Raw genomic sequence first — 20,518 nt, 5'->3', positions numbered from 1 at the left:
TTTGTCATTATTATCAGTTTTGCTTTTTTATTATTCCAGTTTTTTATTATTATTAGTTCATTTCATTTGGAACTCAGATATATAATTTAATTAAGTTGATGATACTCTGTCATCATTTGACCATATCTCCTCTGCTGTATCATTTTACTTATTTTTATTTTCATTATCCACAACTCTGTTCCATTTCTTCTACCCACACTTTTACTTTAATGTGTTTGTTATATATCCTGATACAATAAAGTGTTATTTTTTTGTGTGTGTCTATGCATTAATTTATACAAATGTTATTGGTTTATAGCTATTGCTTTGTTTCAACTTCTTTTCACTCAACACTGTATGTTTAACTCTATTTTGTTGCTATATATGCATCTGCTGTATTGTTTTTAAGTATAGTATAGTATATTAGTAATATATAGTGTAATATTTCAGATTATGTACACTTTGCATTTACTTATCTATTCTCCCAGAGATGGGCACCTAAAGTAACTTTCAACTTTCTGCAACTATAAAATAACACTGTGATAAATATCTTCACGTAAGTTGCTTTTTGATTTGTGCCCTGGTTTCTTTGATGCTTATACCCAGGTATGTGATTGTTGGAACATGAGATAATTTGTACATTGATTTTATTAAATTCCACCAGATTATTTTCCATAATACTGCCTCAGTTACACTCCTGCCAGTAGAGTAGGAGAAATCTTATTTCTCTACTTTCTTACCTACAATTGCTGTTATCTGATTTTTTTTTTTTTTTTTTTGTCTGCGTTGGGTCTTCGTTGCTGTGCTCAGGCTTTCTCTAGTTGCAGTGAGCGGGGTCTACTCTTCGTTGTGGTGTGTGTGCTTCTCATTGTGGTGGCTTCTCTTGTTGCAGAGCACAGGTTCTAGGCGCACGGGCTTCAGTAATTGTGGCACGTGGGCTCAGTAGTTGTGGCTTGCAGGCTCTAGAGCGTAGGCTCAGTAGTTGTGGCGCACGGGCTTAGTTGCTCCGCGGCATGTGGTATCTTCCCGGACCAGGGATCAAACGCATGTCCCCTGCATTGGCAGGCGGGTTCTTAACCACTGCACCACCAGGAAGTCCCTGATTTTTAATTTTTATTAATTTGATTAATGTTAAAGTATATATCAATGTTGAAATTGTCATTTCTCTGATTCTAGTGTGTTTCTCTGATTTCTATACTTACTTGCCACTGAGCTTCCTTTTATTTTTATTTTTTTTAAGTTTTATTTATTTATTTTTGATGTAGACCATTTTTTAAAGTCTTTATTGAATTTGTTACTATATTGCTTCTATTTTATGTTTTGGTTTTTTGGCCATGAGGCATGTGGGATCTTAGCTCCCCAACCAGAGGTTGAACCTGCACTCCCTGCATTGGAAAGCGAAGTCTTAACCACTGGATTGCCATGGAAGTCCCTGGGCTTCCTTTTAAATGATTCACCTACTTACGTCCTTTGCCTGTTTTTCTGTTGAGGTTTCCTGTCTTTTTCTTATTCGTTTGCAACTGTTTCTTATACATGCTGTATATTAATTCCTTAGCAGGTTTTAAACACTAAAAATATTTTCTTTGGTCTGTCAACTGTCAGTTTTGCCTATGACGTCCTTGTGAGCAGAAGTTCTCAATTTTGATGTATATAAATCCATTTTTTTAAAATGTTTTGTGTTTTTAGGTCTTGCTTGAGAAGTCCTTTCAACCCTAAAATCACTCAGATATTTCCTTTTATTTTCTTCTGTTAGCTTTTAAAATTTGCCTTTTACACTTGAGACTTTATTCCAGATGGCATTCCCCTGTGTGTATGGCATAAATCAAGGAATACTACTTTATTCTTCTGGATATATTGAGCTAGTTTTCCTAACACTATCTGGAAAGTAATCTATTTTTTTCTATTGATTTATGGTGCTGCCTTTATCAGACATCAATTTCTGTTTCTGAACTTTCTGTTCTGTTACATTGTGTATTTGTTTCTGTGTAATTGCATAGTACATTTATTACTATAGCTTTGTAGATTGTATTAATATCTGGGAAAGAAGTTCTTCCATTTTACTTATCTTTTTCAAAATTAGATTAGTTTTTCATGAACCTTTATTTCATGTAATTTCAATGATGTGATTGTTAAATCTTCTAGAATTTTTATTGAAATCTGAATTAATTATCTATTGCTGTATAACTAATTACTCCATAACTTAGTAGCTAAAAAATAAATATTATCACTCAGCTCTGTGGATCAGGAATTCAAAAATATCTTAATTGAATGGTTTCTGTCTTGAGGTCTCTCATGAGATTGTAACCAAGATGTCAACTGGGGCCACAGTCATCTAAAGGCTTGACTTGGTCTGGGGGATTCCTCTCCAGGTAGGTTCACTCACATGGCTGACAAGTTGATGTTGACAGTTGGCAGATCAGTTCCTTGTCACATGAATCTTGTGACAGAACTTCTTGAATATCCTTACAACATGGAGGCTGATGTATGCTAGAGCAAGTGATCCAGGAGATAGCAAGGTAGAAGCTGCAACGTTATTTATGACCTAGTCTCAAAAGTCACACTCCAACATTCCTGCAATATCCTATTGATTGCACAAGACAGCTCTCCTCAGTATGAGAGGTGACTACACCAGGAAGCAAGAATCACTGGGGGCCATCTTGGAGGCTGAGTACCTCAGTTCACCCTCTGGCTGCCAATAATTAATGTCGCTCTCACATGCAAAATAGACTCATCCTTCTCACAAGACTCCCCTAAATCTCACCCCACTACAGAATCAGCTTGAAGTCCAGAATCTCATCTAAATAAGGTCCAGAGGTGATGAGGCTTCTTGGGTATAGTTCCTTAAGTACAGTTCTTTGAGTACAGTTTCTTTTGATCTGAAAACTTGTGGACTTAAGAGAGGGAACCAAACAATGCCATGTATATCAGGAAGCAAGAATCACTGGGGGCCAGTCTTAAAGGATGGCTACCACAAAATTTCATTTAACATTTCTTATAAGACAGGTCTATTGGAGACAAATTCCTTCAATCTTTGTTTAAGAAAGTATTTCTCCTTCACTTTTTTTTTTTGAATGAAAGATTCTTTAAATTCTGTGGTGCGTTACAATTTTCAAAAGTGTCACGTACACAATTTCATATAATCCCATAATAAACTTTCTTTAACCCTCTACCACTATATTGCCTCATACCCTTTCCCTCTCCCCTCTAGTAACCACTAGTTTGTTCTCTATATCTGTGAGTTTGCTTCTTTTGTGTTTTATTCACTAGCTTGTTGTATTTTTAAGATTCCATATATAAGCGATATCATACAGTATTTGTCTTTCTCTGTCTGACTTATTGCACATAGCATAATGTCCTACAAGTCCATCCATGTTGCTGCAAATGGCAAAATTTCATTCTTTTTTTATGGCTGAGTAGTATTCCTTTGTAGGTGTGTCTACCACATCTTCTTTATCCATCATCTGTTGATGGACACTTAGGTTGCTTCTATACGTTGGCAATTGTAAATAACAATGCTATGAACATTGAGGTGCATGTATCTTTTTGAATTAGTGTTGTTGATTTTTTTGGATATATACCCAGGAGTGGAATTGCTGTGTCATATGGTAGTTCTATTTTTAGTTTTTTGAGAAACCTCCTTACTGTTTTCCACAGTGCCTGCACCAATTTACATTCCCACAACAGTGTATGAGGGTTCCCTTTTCTCCACATCCTTGTCAACATTTGTTATTTGTGTTCTTTTTGATCATAGCCATTCTGATGTGTGTGGGGTGATATTTCATTGTCATTTTGATTTGTATTTCCCTGATGATTAGCGATGTTGAGCATCTTTCCGTGTGCCTGTTGACCATCTGCATTTTTTCTTTGGAAAAATGTCTATTCAGTTCTTCTGGCCATTTTTTAATTGAGTTTGTTTTTTTGATGTTGAGTTGTATGGGCTGTTTATATATGTTGCATGTTAACCCCTTATCAGTCATATCATTTGCAAATATCTTCTCCCATTCAGTAGGTTGTTTTTTTGTTTGTTGATGGTTTCCTTTGCTGTACAAAAGCTTTTGAATTTAATTAGGTCCCATTTGACTATTTTTGCTTTTGTTTCCTTTGCTTTAGGAGACGGATCCAAAAAAACACTGCTTCAGTTTGTGTCTAAGAGTGTTCTGCATATGTTTTCCTCTAGAAGTTTTATAGTATCCAGTCTTACATTTAGGTCTTTAATCCATTTTGAGTTTATTTTTGAACAGCTACTTCTAAAAGAATAAAATTAGAACATTCTCTAATACCATATACAAAAATAATCTCCTTTGCTTTTGAAGAATAATTTGGCTGGATGGAGAATTCTAGGTTGGTGGTTTCTCTTTCAGCACTTTAAATGTATCACTCCACCCTCTTCTTGCTTGCAGGGTTTCTGAAGAGAATTCTTATCCTGTTCCTTTGTAGGTAAGGCGTTTTTTATTTCCAGCTTCTTTCAAGATTTTTTGTCTTTATTTTCTGCAATTTGAATATGATATGCCTAGGTATAGATTTTTTTGAATTTTATTATACTTGTTCTCTGAGTTTCCTTAATATGTGGTTGATATTTGTCATTAATTTTGGAAAATTCTAAGCCATTATTCATAATTTCTTTTCCTTTCTCTTTCTCCTTCTCCTGCTACTCCCATTGAATTTTTGTAGTTGTCACATAGTTCTTGGATATTCTATTCCATTTTTTCTCTTCTTTTTTCTCTTTGCTTTTCAGGTATTGACATATCTTCAAGCTTACTAATTCTTTTATTGGCCATGTCCAGTCTACTGATGAGTCCATCAAAGGCATTCTTCATTTCTTTTACAGTGTTTCTGATTTTTAGCATTTAATTTTGATTCTTTATTAAGGCTTACATGTCTCTGCTTATATTACTTACCTGTTTTTACATGTTGTCGATTTTTTATATTAGAGCCCTAGGATATTCATCATAGTTATTTTTAATTCTTTTTTTAAATTTTTATTGGATTATAGTTGATTTACAATGTTGTGTTAGTTTCAGGTATACAGTGAAGTACATCAGTTATGTATATATATATATATATATATATATACACATATATATATTTTTTCGATTCTTTTCCTATATAGGTCATTACAGAGTACTGAGTAGAGTTCCCTGTGCTACACAGTAGATCCTTATTAGTTATCCATTTTATATATAGTAGTTTGTATATGTCAATCCCAATCTCCTAATTTATCCTTCTCCCCTTTTCCAGTTATTTTAAATTCTTGATCTGATGATTCCAAAACTTCTGCTCTATCTAAGTCTGGTACTGATGCTTTTGGTCTTTTCAGACTATTTTTTTGCCTTTATCATGCCTTGTAATTTTTGGTTGAAAGCCACACATTGTGTATTGGGTGAAAGGAACTGAGGTAAATAGGCCTTTCATCTGAGGTTTTACACTATCTGGCTATTAGTTAGGGTATGCTTACTGCTGTAGCTTTAGGTGTTAGAGACAAAAATTTCCTCTAGTGTCTATTTTTGTCTCCTTGGATGTTTTGGGCTTCCCTAGAGACTCCTTCTTAAATTGGTTCTGAGGCTTCCAGTTCTTCTATCTGTTATCCCCTGTTATTATACTGCAGCCTCATTCATGTGATGATGAGGTGTGAAGGAAGGGGAAGCATCTTATAGTCCTATAATTAGGTCTCATTTTTTTAGTGTGCTTGTCCCCCGAGCTGTGACCTTCACACATTTTATAGATTTTTTTTCCTTTGATAAGACAGGAAAAACTAAATGGCTCTGGAGTTGGGTATTTCTCTTCCTCCATGTGGAAGGCTAGTGAGGGTTGGATTTGGGTATTTTCCTCTCCCCACATGGAAGTCTAGGGGAGATTGGAGTTGAGTATTTCTCTTCCTCAAAGTTGACTGGGCTCTTGTAAAACCCAAGCTGTATGGTTAGATAATATTGTTTCCCTTGAGGACAGCCTTTTGTTAAGGAGAACAGAATGCTCTGGGCATATTTCAAAATGATTACTTTTCCTTCTCCCCCTGCTAAAAATCTGAAAGAATTTTTCACCAGTTCTCACTTCTGAGAACCTGGTGGGGCTCCTGGAGCAAAAGCTCAGGAAAGTGTGGAGGTTCCTCTAAGGCCCCCTGGAGTTTTTAACTCTTAAGTTTAGCTGCACTGAGCCTCTTGCAGTTCATCATTTGTAGTTTGTGTTCTGTTGGTACTGGCTTCAGTGGCAATGTTTAGCTCCTGGGCTTCTGTTCTTGGTAAGCTGTGATTCTCTATATTAATGGGGCAGCAGATAGTGATGTGGCCTTAATTCTTTGATGAATCTAAGAAGAATTGTTGATTTTCAGTTATTCAGCTTTTTTTCTTGGGAGGATGGTAGTGATGACATCTAGCTCTTTATGTGTCAGACTGGTGCTATTGATTTTTATAAATTGATCTTGTGTCTGGTAACTTTACAGAGCTCTCTTACTAGTTTTAATTATTTGTTAATTCTGTTGGATTTTATATGTCACCTGAAAGTAATTACAGTTTTGTATCTTTCTTCCCAACTATTGTATCTTCTATTTTTTCTTTTAACTGCATAGGAATCTTACTTTCCTCAGTGACTGTTAAAGCTTTGTAAATCATTTCTCAGTACAGTGGCCAAGTAGATAGAATAAATTATTCCTTGACCCTTTGAGACTTTCATAATCAACAGTAAATTTTTATGATTTATAGACTCTTAAGTGATTTGTTTTCCTCAGAATTTAGAATTCTTCCTCTTTTGTGTCTAATTTCTCATCCTACTTGAAGATTTAATGCCCTCTTTTAAAATTTTTTTAAAGATTAAGATTGGACATTAAAGTTCATAGTATCAGGTTAATAAAGTTTTCAAAGGTTTCATTTTTAATGAATAATGGTGGTTGAATTATAATATAATTTTATATGTGTATTGAAATGACAATATAGTTTCCCTTTTTAATCTATTAATGTGGTAAATTACATTGATTTTCTAATATTAAACCATCTTTGGATTCCTAGGATAAATTCAACTTGGTCATAAATTCAACTTGGTTATTATTTTTTATATATTCTTCTGGATTTGGTTTGCTAATGTCTTATAATTTTTTCCAACTTTTCCAGATGTATCATATAACTTCCTCCTTTCAGACATTCAAAGAGTTTTTGAAATATTCCTGCCTGTAAACAAAGGATTTTCCTCTAATATAACTGTTACTCTGTCTCTCTGTCTCTTTCTCCCTCAGAAAAAATCACACTATTGCTATATTCATAGCTTAATTTACATTTTATTAGGTAGTTTATAAGTTCTATTGACATGATACAGTTAATTTCCTGAAATGCTATGTGTTGTTTCAGATCACTATTATTAAGTGGTTAGTTTTCATTATATCAAATCCTTACAATACCATGTGCACATGATATCTTGTGGATATTTTTTGATGTAATTGGTCAAATTTGAATTTCTTTGATGGTATGAAAATTTTCATTAGTTTGTTTTCATGAATATTTATTGAATATCTAGTATGTGTCAAGTACTATGCTAGATGCTGAGGATACAGCAGTCAAAAAAAGATCCCTGCCTTGATGGAGCATCTTGGTGATATTCTTAGGACCTAATAATAATGGTCTCAGAATATAAATGGGACTTTAGTGATGTTCCACAATTCATACAAAAAAAATTATTCTTGTTGTCTAATGGTCATTTTATGCCTAGGGTCAAAGCTTTGATAGACCACTTTGTTTTTTTTTAACATCTTTATTGGAGTATAATAGCTTTACAATGTTGTGTTAGTTTCTGCTGTATAACAAAGTGAATCACCTATATGCATACATATATCCCCATATCCCCTCCCTCTTGCGTCTCCCTCCCACCCTCTTTATCCCACCCCTCTAGGTCGCAAAGCAACGAGCTGATCTCCCTGTGCTATGCAGCTGCCTCCCATTAGCTATCTATTTTACACTTGTCATGTCAGTGTTACCCTCTCACTTCGTCCCAGCTTACCCTTCCCCCTCCCCGTGTGATAGACCACTTTTTTTTTTTTTTTTTCTTTTGCGGTACACGGGCCTCTCACTGTTGTGGCCTCTCCCGTTGCGGAGCACAGGCTCCGGACGCGCAGGCTCAGCGGCCGTGGCTCACGGGCCCAGCTGCTCCGCGGCATGTGGGATCTTCCCGGACTGGGGCACGAACCCGTGTCCCCTGCATTGGTAGGCGGACTCTTAACCACTGCGCCACCAGGGAAGCCCGTGATAGACCACTTTTAATCAATGATAAAAAACAAATTTGACCTCCTTACTGCTTTGGACCATATTTCATTGAAAAATTATACTCTTTTTGACTATAGTTTATATTAACATGAATTATTCATTCATAATAAAAATGAAACCTAAATAATTCTACCATAAAATTTTTTTCTGTTGTGGATTCATAAATATTTTTCAAATGGCTTGGATGAATTTTGATTTTGTTAATATACAATACCAAATGAATTTTTAGCACACTTTGAAAATGTTTCTTAAAAAGCCGGCAGGTAGGGAGTTCCCTAGTGGCTTAGTGGTTAGGATTCAGCTCTCTGGCGTGGCCGGGGTTCAGTCCCTGCTTGGGGAAATAAGATCCCACAAGCCGCAAGGTGCAGCCAAAAAAAAAAAAAAAAAAGCCAGCAAGTAAAATCTGTATTTTATTTTATATTGAGTTAATAAATGGAATTTTTAAAAGATAGGAAATGGTATATTCATTTTGCTTACATTGAGACTAAGTAGAACTATTAAACTCAAGTACTTAGGAAATTTACTACTTTTGTACATTCACTTGTATATTTCAAACAGCTTTATAAAAGACAATGAGTATAGCAAATTAAATTCTAAATGAATGTTTACCAAATATGTATAACATTGAATTTCAGTTCTGATACAATTCCTAGTTTAAAATACAGATAAAATCATAATACAAAATAATGTACAAACTAATACAAAAATTGCCAAACTGATTGCAGAAATTTTGGTACCCAGAGCAGGGACACTGTCTTCTGACAGAAGAATAAGCTTGGCTATTTGTGCAACATTAGAAACCTCTGAGGTGTTATTGGCTTCATTGATGACTTGGACTGCAATATAGGTAACATTTTCTATTTTAAAAGGTTCTGACTTAAATTCAAAATTTTCTATTGAGCTGGCCTCCTTAGGTATTAGACTTGAAGTATTCACTAAAGCAGCATTGTCAAAATCTTCTCGGAGATACAGGAAACTCTTACTTATTCTTATAATGTACCTATTGGCTGGAAAACAAACAGATATTTCATGTATGTTAGAATCACTAGGATGCCTTATTGCTACCACATTGCCTTGCATTTAGGGGCCTATCAGAAATGCACACTGGGTTTTTTGTCTGGTTATTCCATATTCTTTATTTTAAGAAAAAATATGGGAACAGTTTTTTATCTAGTTATCTAATCACAAAGAATTAATTCAAAATTGTATAGTACTAAAAATGGAATCTAGATTTCTTTTTAGAAATAGAAATATGAAGAACTGAGTCCACTTTTAATTTAGAACAAGGAACACAGTAATGTTTGAGTATAGTAAAGATATTCAGTACTCTATGCCTGTATTATTTCTCATTAAGCTGAGAGAGAGTAATGGGATGGGTGAGGAAGAGAGCAGATAAGTAGAGTGGGAGCCAGGGATAAGGATAAAGAGCAAAGGGAGGCAGAGAGGCTGGAATGTGTACCAAATAAACATGTTTAGGAGCTAGGCAGACTTTGATTAGCACCTTAGTTCTACTATTTTCTGGCTGTAACAAAGAAAAATTTATTTACCCCTTCTTACCTTTAGTTTTCTTATCTGTAAAATAGAGAATCGGTCATTCAGTTCATTCAACAAATATCTACGGAATGCTAGTGATGAGCATTATATGTGATAATGCATGAAAAGTATTTAGCACAATGGGAGTTAATAAATGTTTGAAATATTAGCTGTTTTTACTGTTACTTTATCAAGAAAGGAAAGAAAGATGCTGACAAATGTTTCATTTCAAAATGGTTTTAGAAATCTACAAGGGCCATCGATATAGAAATATATTCTCACATTATGAAATGCCATGAACAATAAAACATCAGATGTCTTTTTTGAAGTGAAGACTTTATTTTTTTCATGAAGTGTTGAAGATGTTTTAAGCATGTGGTGAATAACTTCAATTTAGTGTTTTTTTTTTTTTAAATTCAGGCCCTGTGCCTTAAAATTCTAGTCTTTCAATAAATAGGCCTTATTGATCTGATCTATTCCCCTACTCTTTACATCCTCTCTGCATTCCATTTACGTCGATCTATCTATCTATCCATCCATCACTTACTTTAATTCAAATATTTCCTTGTGAAATTTTGCTTTCTTGACTTTGATCATATTATTTAGTTCCTTTTTTCCCTGTCATGACTCCCTGGAATGTGCCTCCCTCTCCCTATCTATGCAAATTGTACTCATTCTTCAAGGTCCAACAGGAGGTCCAGTTTCTTCATGAAGTCCTGGTCATGTATTTCATCCCCTTATGACTCTCTTCCATGAACTCTTATTGCATGGAAAGGAGTTTTCCAGTTTTATAGAGGTTCAGTTTATCTTTTCAATTTGAACATATTATTTTTGAGAGCAAAAGTATGTTTTTGTATGAACTAGAGTACTCTTTTTGTATGAACTAGAGTATCTGATACTGTGTTGGGCATGTATTTGACCTCCTTAATTACTTCTAGGCCCCAACAGACACATGAAAAGATGCTCAACATCACCAATCATCAGGGAAATGCAAATCAAAACTACCTTGCATCTGTCAGAATGTATTTTATCAAAAAGACAACAAATAACAAGTGTTGATGAGAATGTGGAGAAAAGGGAATCCTCTTGCACTGTTGGTGGGAATGTTGGTTGGTGCAGCCACTATGGAAAATGGTATGGAGGTTACTAAAAGAATTAAAAATAGAACTACCATACAATCCAGCAATTCTACTTCTGGGTATTTTTCTTAAGAAAACAAAAACTATAATTCAAAATGATATATGCACTTCTGTGTTCATTGAAGCATTATTTTCAATAGCCAAGATATGGAACAACCTAAGTGTCCATTGATAGATGAATGGTTAAAGAAGATGTGGTATATATACACAATGGAATATTACTCTGCCATAAAAAATAATGAAGTCTTGCCTTTTGTGACAACATGGATGGACCTAGAGGGTATTATGCTAAGTGAATTATGTCAGACAGAAAAGGACAAATACCACATGATTTCACTTATATGTGGAATCTAAAAAACAAAACAAATGAACAAACATAACAAAACAGAAATAGACTCATAGATATGGAGAACAAATAAGTATTTGCCAAAGGGGAGGGGAGTGGGGGGAATGAGTTAAATAGGTGAGGGAGATTAAGAGGTACAAACTTTAAAAAAATAGATTAGTCATGGGGATGAAATGTACAGCATGGGGAATATAGTCAGTAATACTATAGTAATTTAGTATGGTGACAGATGGTAACTAGACTTAAAGTGGTGATCATTTTGTATTGTATAGATATATCAAATCACTATGTTATGCACCTGGAACTAACATAGTGTTGTAGGTCAATTATACCTTAATAAAAATATTACTTGTTGAACAACAATAGAGATATTCAGTTGATGCCCAAAATGACAAAATTAGAGGATCATAAAATATTAGAATTACATCTACTTGTTTTAGTAATTCTAGGTCATCTAGTCTGATTTGCATATTTGACAGGTATGGAAATTGGGTCCCAGAAAATTTAAGGTTTTTATTCAAAAATATATAGATATTTATTTTTTGAGATACTTCTACTACCTCCTTTTGCAATGCCTAAGGGTAAAATTTGATAGCAACTACAGTATCTTCCTATTTGTCACAAGGAAAGAGGACGATCAGCTCCCACCTATTTGAGGCATTTGAGGTTAAACACAGTGAAGTTTTTTTTGTTTTTTTTTTCTCTCCCAATGTACGTATGAAATACTTTCTTCCTTCTTTTAGTTCCTATAATCAGCATAAGGGACATTTATTATGAAGCCAATCATGAACTGAAGGCTTGGTCTTAACTGAATTCAATTCAGAATTAAACATTTGGTCAGATAATTTCATTTATGGCTTTTTCAGTGGAAGTTTCTTTTAAATTTCACCGTATTTTTAAGGGTCATAATGTATTTCAGAGCTGTCATGATAAGAATCTCAATATTGAAGTACAAAGAGCACTTCATGGGTATTTTATGTTTCCTTTGGCTTTAGAATGATTTTTTTTCGTTATGTAATAATGATAAAAAGAAATATAGCTACATGGGAAATGAAAGATTAAAAGCATCATTTCTTTTCAGAGCATATAGTAAGGGGTTTATTATAACCCAGGAGAAATAGCATTGAAAGTGGCTTTTCAGCACTGACAACCTCTGAGATATGTGTCTATTGATATGCATATTGCTTTCATTTTACCACCTTAAAGGGAAAATAGCAAGATTGGCTTTACCCCATAAGAATCTACTAGTTTAGGGCATCCCTGGTGGTACAGTAGTTAAGAATCCACCTGCCAATGCAGGGGACATGGGTTCGAGCCCGGGTCCAGGAAGATCCCACATGCCATGGAGCAACTAAGCCTGTGAGCCACAACTACTAAGCCTGCTCTCTAGAGCCCCGAGCCACAACTACTGAGCCCACGTGCTGCAACAACTGAAGCCCGCGTGCCTAGAGCCTGTGCTCCACAACAAGAGAAGCCACTGCAATGAGAAGCCCGCTCACCACAATGACGAGTAGCCCCCACTCGCCGCAACTAGAGAAATTCGCGTGCAGCAACGAAGACCCAATGTAGCCAAAAATGAATTAAAAAAAAAAAAACACAAAAGAATCTACTAGTCTAGCACAATACTGGAATATGGTACGCATTCAATAAATACTAATTTAATTTAGTTAAATTTAAAGCAAAGCTGAAAGTGATTTAAGCTTACTGGAATGATGGCAATTTATTCTAAGGAACGTGGAATGAATGAGATATTTTGGCCTTGAACTCTAATTCAAACCCCACAGCCAAATCTCTGCATGAGATCCTCTCTCTCTCTGGGAAATCTTCATTTAACTTGGCTAACTTCTCTCATTCTTCAAGCCTTAGGTCAGGGATAGTCTTCCCTGAAAAGCCTTTTAAGATATACCTTGTGATCTTAACCCTCAAGCAGAAGTGGCCATCCAATGGCATATCTCATCATATTCTGTAAAATTATCTGTTTATTTGCAGGAAGTATCTTCTGCACTCAACTAACTGTTGAGAGTAAGGATTATTTCTTAAGAACCTAATAGCCTTAGAGGAAAACATAGGAAGAACACTCTTTGACATAAATCACAGCAAGATCTTTTTTGATCCACCTCCTAGAGTAATGGAAATAAAAACAAAAATAAACAAATGGGACCTAATGAAACTTAAAAGCTTTTGCAAAGCAAACTACAATCAAGATGAAAAGACAGCCCTCAGAATGGGAGAAAATATTTGCAAACGAATCCACGGACAAAGGATTAATCTCCAAAATATATAAACAGCTCATGCAGCTCAATATTAAAAAAACAAACAACCCAATCCAAAAATGGGCAGAAGACCTAAATAGACATTTCTCCAAAGAAGATATACAGATGGCCAACAAGCACATGAAAAGCTGCTCAACATCACTAATTATTAGAGAAATGCAAATCAAAACTACAATGAGGTATCACCTCACACCAGTTAGAATGGGCATCATCAGAAAATCTACAAACAACAAATGCTGGAGAGGGTGTGGAGAAAAGGGAACCCTCTTGCATTGTTGGTGGGAATGTAAATTGATACAGCCACTATGGAGCACAGTATGGAGGTTCCTTAAAAAACTAAAAATAGAATTACCATATGACCCAGCAATCTCACTACTGGGCGTAAACCCAGAGAAAACTATAATTCAAAAAGACACATGCATCCCAATGTTCATTGCAGCACTATTTACAATAGCCTGGTCATGGAAGCAACCTAAATGCCCATCGACAGACGAATGGATAAAGAGGATGTGGTACATATATACAATGGAATGTTACTCAGCCATAAAAAGGAACACAATTGGGTCATTTGTAGAGATGTGGATGGATCTAGAGACTGTCATACAGAGTGAAGTAAGTCAGAAAGAGAAAAACAAATACCGTATATTCACGCATATATGTGGAATCTAGAAAAATGGTACAGATGAACCAGTTTGCAGGGCAGAAATACAGACACAGATGTAGAGCACAAACGTATGGACACCAAGTGGGGAAAGCAGCGGGGTGGTGGTGGTGGTGGTGTGGTGAATTGGGTGATTGGGATTGACATGTATACCCTGATGTGTATAAAATTGATGACTAATAAGAGCCTGCTATCTATAAAAAAAAAGATTTGTGCACTCAACTAAGTGCAAGTTATATAATTTTAAAAAAATTTTAAATTTAATTTAATTTATTTTTTATACAAAACCTTTTATATTTATTTTCACTTTGGATGATCTGTCCATTGGTGTAAGTGAGGTGTTAAAGTCCCCCACTATTTTTGTGTTACTGTCGATTTTCTCTTTTAGACCTGTTAGCAGTTGCCTTATGTATTGAGGTGCTTCTATGTTGGGTGCATATATATTTATAATTGTTATATCTTCTTCTTGTATTGATACCTTGATCTTATGTAGTGTCCTTCCTTGTCTCTTGTAACATTCTTTATCTTAAAGTCTATTTTATCTGATATGAGTATTGCTAGTCCAGCTTTCTTTTGATTTCCCTTACATGGAATATCTTTTTCCATCCCCTCACTTTCAGTCTGTATGTGTCCCTAGGTCTAAAGTGGGGTCTCTTGTAGACACCATATATATGGGTCTTGTTTTTGTATCCATTCAGCAAGCCTGTGTCCTTTGAGTGGAGCATTTAATCCATTCACGTTTAAGGTAATTATCGATATGTATGTTCCTATTACCATTTTCTTAATTGTTTTGGGTTTGTTTTTGTAGGTCCTTTTCTTCTCTTGTGTTTCCCACATAGAGAAGTTCCTTTTGCATTTGTTCTAGAGCTGGTTTGGTGGTGCTGAATTCTCTTAGCTTTTGCTTGTTTGTAAAGCTTTTTATTTCTCCATCGAATCTGAATGAGATCCTTGCCGGGTAGAGTAGTCTTGGTTGTAGGTTTTTCCCTTTCATCACTTTAAGTATATCATGCCACTCCCTTCTGGATTGTAGAGTTTCTGCTGAGAAATCAACTGTTGACCTTATGGGAGTTCCCTTGTATGTTATTTGTCATTTTTCCCTTGCTGCTTTCAATAATTTTTCTTTGTCTTTAATTTTTGCCAATCTGAGTACTATGTGTCTCAGTGTGTTTCTCCTTGGGTTTATCCTGCCTGGGACTCTCTGCGCTTCCTGGACTTGGGTGGCTATTTCCTTTCCCATGTTAGGGAAGTTTTCGACTATAATCTCTTCAAGTATTTTCCGGGTCCTTTCTCTGTCTCTTCTCCTTCTGGGACCCCTATAATGCGAATGTTGTTGTGTTTCATATTGTCCTAGAGGTCTCTTAGGCTGTCTTCATTTCTTTTCATTCGTTTTTCTTTATTCTGTTCTGTAGCAGTGAATTCCACCATTCTGTCTTCCAGGTCACTTATCCGTTCTTCTGCCTCAGTTATTCTGCTATTGGTTCTTTCTAGTGTAGTTTTCATTTCAGTTATTGTATTGTTCATCTCTGTTTGTTTGTTTAATTCTTCTAGGTCTTTGTTAAACATTTCTTGCATCTTCTCGATCTTTGCCTCCATTCTTTTTCCGAGGTCCTGGATCATCTTCACTATCATTATTCTGAATTCTTTTTCTGGAAGGTTGCCTATGTCCACTTCATTTGGTTGTTTTTCTGGGGTTTCATCTTGTTCCTTCATCTGGTACATAGCCCTCTGCCTTTTCATCTTGTCTGACTTTCTGTGAATGTGGTTTTTGTTCCACAGGTGGCAGTATTGTGGTTTTTCTTGCTTCTGCTGTTTTCCCTCTGAGTGCACAAATCTTAAAAAAAAAAAAAAAGAACCTAATAGTATTTGAAAATTCAACAAAAGGTCAATCAATGAATGAAATTGTGCAAGTACAGAAATACTTAGAAAACGTTTTCCCTGTTAGGGGGAAAGGGATGCAACAGAAAGCTCTTAAGTCAGTCTTCTCCAAGTAATTTCTAAGATGGTTCATACTGTGAGAGGCAGTTTGGCACAACAGAATCTGACGAGAGTGAGTTAGACTTATAATTTATTTAATGTGAAGTACTTTGGTCTAGTTCATTATCTCTTGCAGCTTAAGTTTTCACATATGAAAATAGGTGGCCCATAGTAGACAATCTATACATATTATATATAAATAAGACATTAGAAAATTTTTAGCAAATGAAAACCAGTGGGATTTCTTTTAGTATATGATATTTATAAATGTAATATGAAACTTACCGTTTTCTTTATCTGGGACATTGCTAGGGGCTGTCCATGAAAGTTGAATATGATCTTCTTTAAACTTAGCCTCAAGGTCTGTAATTTTAGCGGGTGGGAACATGTGAGGGTGATTACCAGGAGGAGGAGCTCCTGATACAGTAAACGACACTCTAGAGGTTAGTCTGCTAAAGTCCATTTCAACTTTTGCCACGTCACCTTTGACTCCAAGTCTGGGCCAGTTCCGTATAATTTTACCTACCAAAACAGCAATTTTGTAACTTTTCATATTGTGATACCTATTCTTTATTTCATAATCTCATTTGCAGCTGTAGAGGGTTAATATTGATTGATAGCAGCCATTGAAAAAGTAACAGCTTTTAGTGAAAAAAAAGCTTGTTTTATTGGTGTCATTTAAAGATTGATGAGGAGGGACTTCCCTGGTGGTCCAGTGGGTAAGAATCCGCCTCCAAAGTAGGGGACATGGGTGCGATCCCTGGTTTGGGAACTAATATTCCACATGCTGTGGGGTGACTAAGTCTATGCACTCAAGAGCCCGTGTGCCACAACTAGAGAGCCCGCTCACTGCTGCTACTGAGCCCACAGGGTCTAACTAGAGAGGAGCTCGTGCCCCAAAACGAAGAGCCTGTGCCGCAATGAAGAGCCCACGTGCCACAACAAAAGATCCCACATGCTGCAAATGAAGATCCTGCAACTACGACCCAATGCAGCCAAATAAATATTTTTTAAAAAATAAATAAAATTGATGAGGAGACGTGCAATGTTAGTACTATCTTTTAACCTATCCATCTTTACTTCTTGACTGTAAATTCTTCAAGGACAAGGATGGCAACTTATTTATCTCTGTAGCTCCAGCATCTAGCAAAATGCTTGCCACCTAGGAGGTGCTGAGTAATTTTTTTTCAATGTAAATGAACCGAAGGAGATGTAAACAAAACATATTGGAAGCATAGTCCTATGCTAGGTCTGTTAACATAAGTATGGTTTTGAAACATAAAGGTGATTATATAACTAGGTTTTCCATAGTACATTATAATTTAAATGCTTGCCACATATAATTTACCTAAATAAATGACACATTTCTATTTTAATGCCACTTACCATTTTCAACATAGCCTGGTATGTACAGAGCTTTGTTCTGTTGTTGTCTTAAACTTAGCCTAGCCATGTTGTTTCTTTCCTGGGCATGTCCTTTTAAACTGTATCTACCGCTTCCATGATAATCTGTAAAATATCTTGAGTAGATGCCATCATTCTTGACAGTATCAGTACCTTGATATTGAAATGTAATATTAGACATAACAACAAAGTAAAAATGACAATATCAACTTCATGAGCACTAGTGATGGAAGCTATTTTGGGCAATAGTATAGCACAATTTTTTAAGCACATGAGCCCTAGAATCAAACTACTTGGGTTCAAAGCCTGGCTTGGCCACTTGCCAAACTTTGACTTTGGAAAAGTCTAATTCATGGTAAGCATTCAATTAATATTAGCTATTATTATTTCATAAGAGACTCCTAACAAAATAAGGAAAATATAACTAAACTGCAGAAAGCATATGCAAAACACCGACAGTAATGAAAATAGAGAAAAACTGTACTCTTGTTACATGGGAAAGGCAAAATTGTTCATAAAATTTAAAGAAGATAAATGTGCTCATGTTTATGCCTAGACAAGATAACTAATTGAAAAGTTAAAAAGTTTTAAAAACATTAAAATCACTTAAAATATGTTTCATTAGCATATATAGGAAATATTGACTTCTACGTCATGTGATTATAGTAGGATTTTAAGTTCAGTGGAAGTTGACGCAGATTCTTATTACCTGCACCGTTGTCCCATAGCTCTAATGTTACTTGATGTCCATCTTCGGTTTCTATAATGGCTGTTACATTGATTCCCAGTACAGGCAAAAACCCTTGACTGACTTGTGCATAAACAATCAGTGGGTTAGGGTAATGGGCTGTAGTTTGACTTGTGACCTGTTTCAATTACTGGGAGTGTAGTAGGACTTCTTGCTCGAGTAGTCACTGTCACCGTTTGCATTTGAGGGCTGGCATGATTATTTAGAAGGCTGTAAGTCCAAGTACCTGTCTGAAAATTTTAAAAATAGCTATTTGAGAGGTTTTGTAATATCTTCCTACTCCTGTATATGATGTTATCTTCATTTTTTCCTCAAAATTGGTTGATAAAGCATGGAGAAAATTTTAAAAATATTCTTACTTCTGCAATACCTGGTATTCGAAGACAAGCAGATCGAATATTTAGCTTATCTTCTTTGAAATCTGAGGTTTTATATTTCTTTCCTTGTGGACCTTGGAGAAGAATTTCTGGCTTTTGTATTGTCCATGTGACAACAAAGAAAGTGGCATTTCCAATTGTACTGTCCATAGGCACTGTACCATTTATCCATTTCCTTCCTGTAATTGTCAAGGCTTTGCTTTCCAACTGTTACATAAATAAAAACAACAAACATGTGAAACTGATTTGTTATTACAGTTAGTAACATTTCAAAGTTTAGTCAGTTCAGAGTAATTCTAAATATACTTTTAAGATTTCAATTAAAATAACTAAGAATTATTTTGAAGAATTTTGCAAATAAAAAGCATTTATACTGATAAAAAATAGAAAAATCAAAAGAAAAAGTGACTATAAGTATCACAAAAAGCAAATTCAATAAGGATGTTACACCTGAAATGTTTTCAGGCAGAATAGTTATTTATTAGAGAAAGAAGTTACTATTTAGGATAACAAAAAGTTATTACAAGTGTAAAAAGGCAAAGAATTTTTTTAAAGATACTGACCTGAATAGCCTGCTGAGTGATGCTGCCACTTCTAGATGAAATTCTACTGAAAGCATTAGTAAGGCCATTTATGTCTTTATTGGCATAAAAATGATGTCCTCCTAAAATGGAATTTTATTTACCTTTATAATACTAATTTTATTTTTTAAATTTTTATTGGAGTCTAGTTGATTCACAATGTTGTGTTAGTTTCAGGTATACAGCAAAGTGAATCAGTTATACATATACATATATCCAATCTTTTTTAGATTCTCTTCCCTGTTGAGTAGAGTCCCCTGTGCTATGCAGTAGGTCCTTATTAGTTATCTATTTTATATATAGTAGTGTATATATGTCAATCCCAGTCTCCCAATTTATCCCTCCCACTGCTTTTGCCCCTGGTAACCATAAGTTTGTTTTCTACATCTGTGACTCTTTCTGTTTTGTAAATAAGTTTATTTGTACCATTTTTTTTAGATTCCACTTATAAGCGATATCATATGATATTTGTCTTTCTCTGTCTGACTTGCTTCACTCAGTATGACAACTTCTAGGTCCATCCTTGTTGCTGCAAATGGCATTATTTTGTTCTTTTTTATGGCTGAGTAATATTCCATATAATACTAATTTTAAATGGGAAAATCATGTTTTCTATTATACTCTTATCAATATACTATAAAATACATTAAAATTTTTCTTTTTTAAACTTACAGAAGATGAATTTCCCAGACCTTAGGAACTTTTAATATATCAGTATCCTAGATGTAATCCTACAATAACTAAACCTTGCTCAAAATATGTTAGAACAAAGAAAAAAACTAGCCAAATATTATTTTTATATCAATCATTAGATTTAAGTACTTTCCACATTAGTAAAGCTGGTCTAATCACCAAATAACATTATGAAAATTAAAGACAATTTTTAAACTAGCTGCTTATTTTCTAATTATATCTAAGATATACCAAAACAATTAGAGAGTGACAGTTTAGAATAAAGTAAAAATTGATTAAGTGCAGAAAATAAGTGATACAGGAGTTAATGAAGAGGGAGATAACTTAGGTGTCAGGAGCTGGAAAAGAATGGATTTCAGAGAGCAAGACTCAGTAATCAGGTCTCTAACTCTGGCCTTGGGCAAATCATTTCTATTCTCTAGGTTTACATTTCTTCCTCAGTGAAATAGGGCTATCTGAATCTCTACTTTAAGATTGAGCAGGACAGATGCTGAGCCAGAATTTTGGAACTGCAGTTGAATGTCATTAGTAACCATGGAGAAAGAAGTTTCATTTTGGTAGTATTGG

At 35.0% G+C, this 20,518-nt stretch overlaps 1 protein-coding gene across 1 annotated transcript in view; it reads right to left on the bottom strand.

Annotated features, from left to right (window-relative positions):
* LOC113624273 (calcium-activated chloride channel regulator 1-like) overlaps positions 1-20,518 on the bottom strand; it is a 74,056-nt gene that overhangs the window by 39,810 nt on the left and 13,728 nt on the right. Inside the window, 7 exon segments of the mRNA XM_027113938.1 lie at positions 8,915-9,229; positions 16,434-16,670; positions 17,535-17,705; positions 18,262-18,413; positions 18,415-18,530; positions 18,660-18,884; positions 19,241-19,341. Coding sequence (XP_026969739.1) covers positions 8,915-9,229; positions 16,434-16,670; positions 17,535-17,705; positions 18,262-18,413; positions 18,415-18,530; positions 18,660-18,884; positions 19,241-19,341 — 1,317 coding nt within the window.

The sequence above is a fragment of the Aethalodelphis obliquidens genome, unplaced genomic scaffold, assembly GCF_003676395.1.
Source record: "Aethalodelphis obliquidens isolate GAN/ISIS:26980383/991018 unplaced genomic scaffold, ASM367639v1 scaffold13, whole genome shotgun sequence".
NCBI lineage: Eukaryota > Metazoa > Chordata > Mammalia > Artiodactyla > Delphinidae > Aethalodelphis > Aethalodelphis obliquidens.
This window is presented reverse-complemented; position numbering and strand designations above follow the sequence as displayed.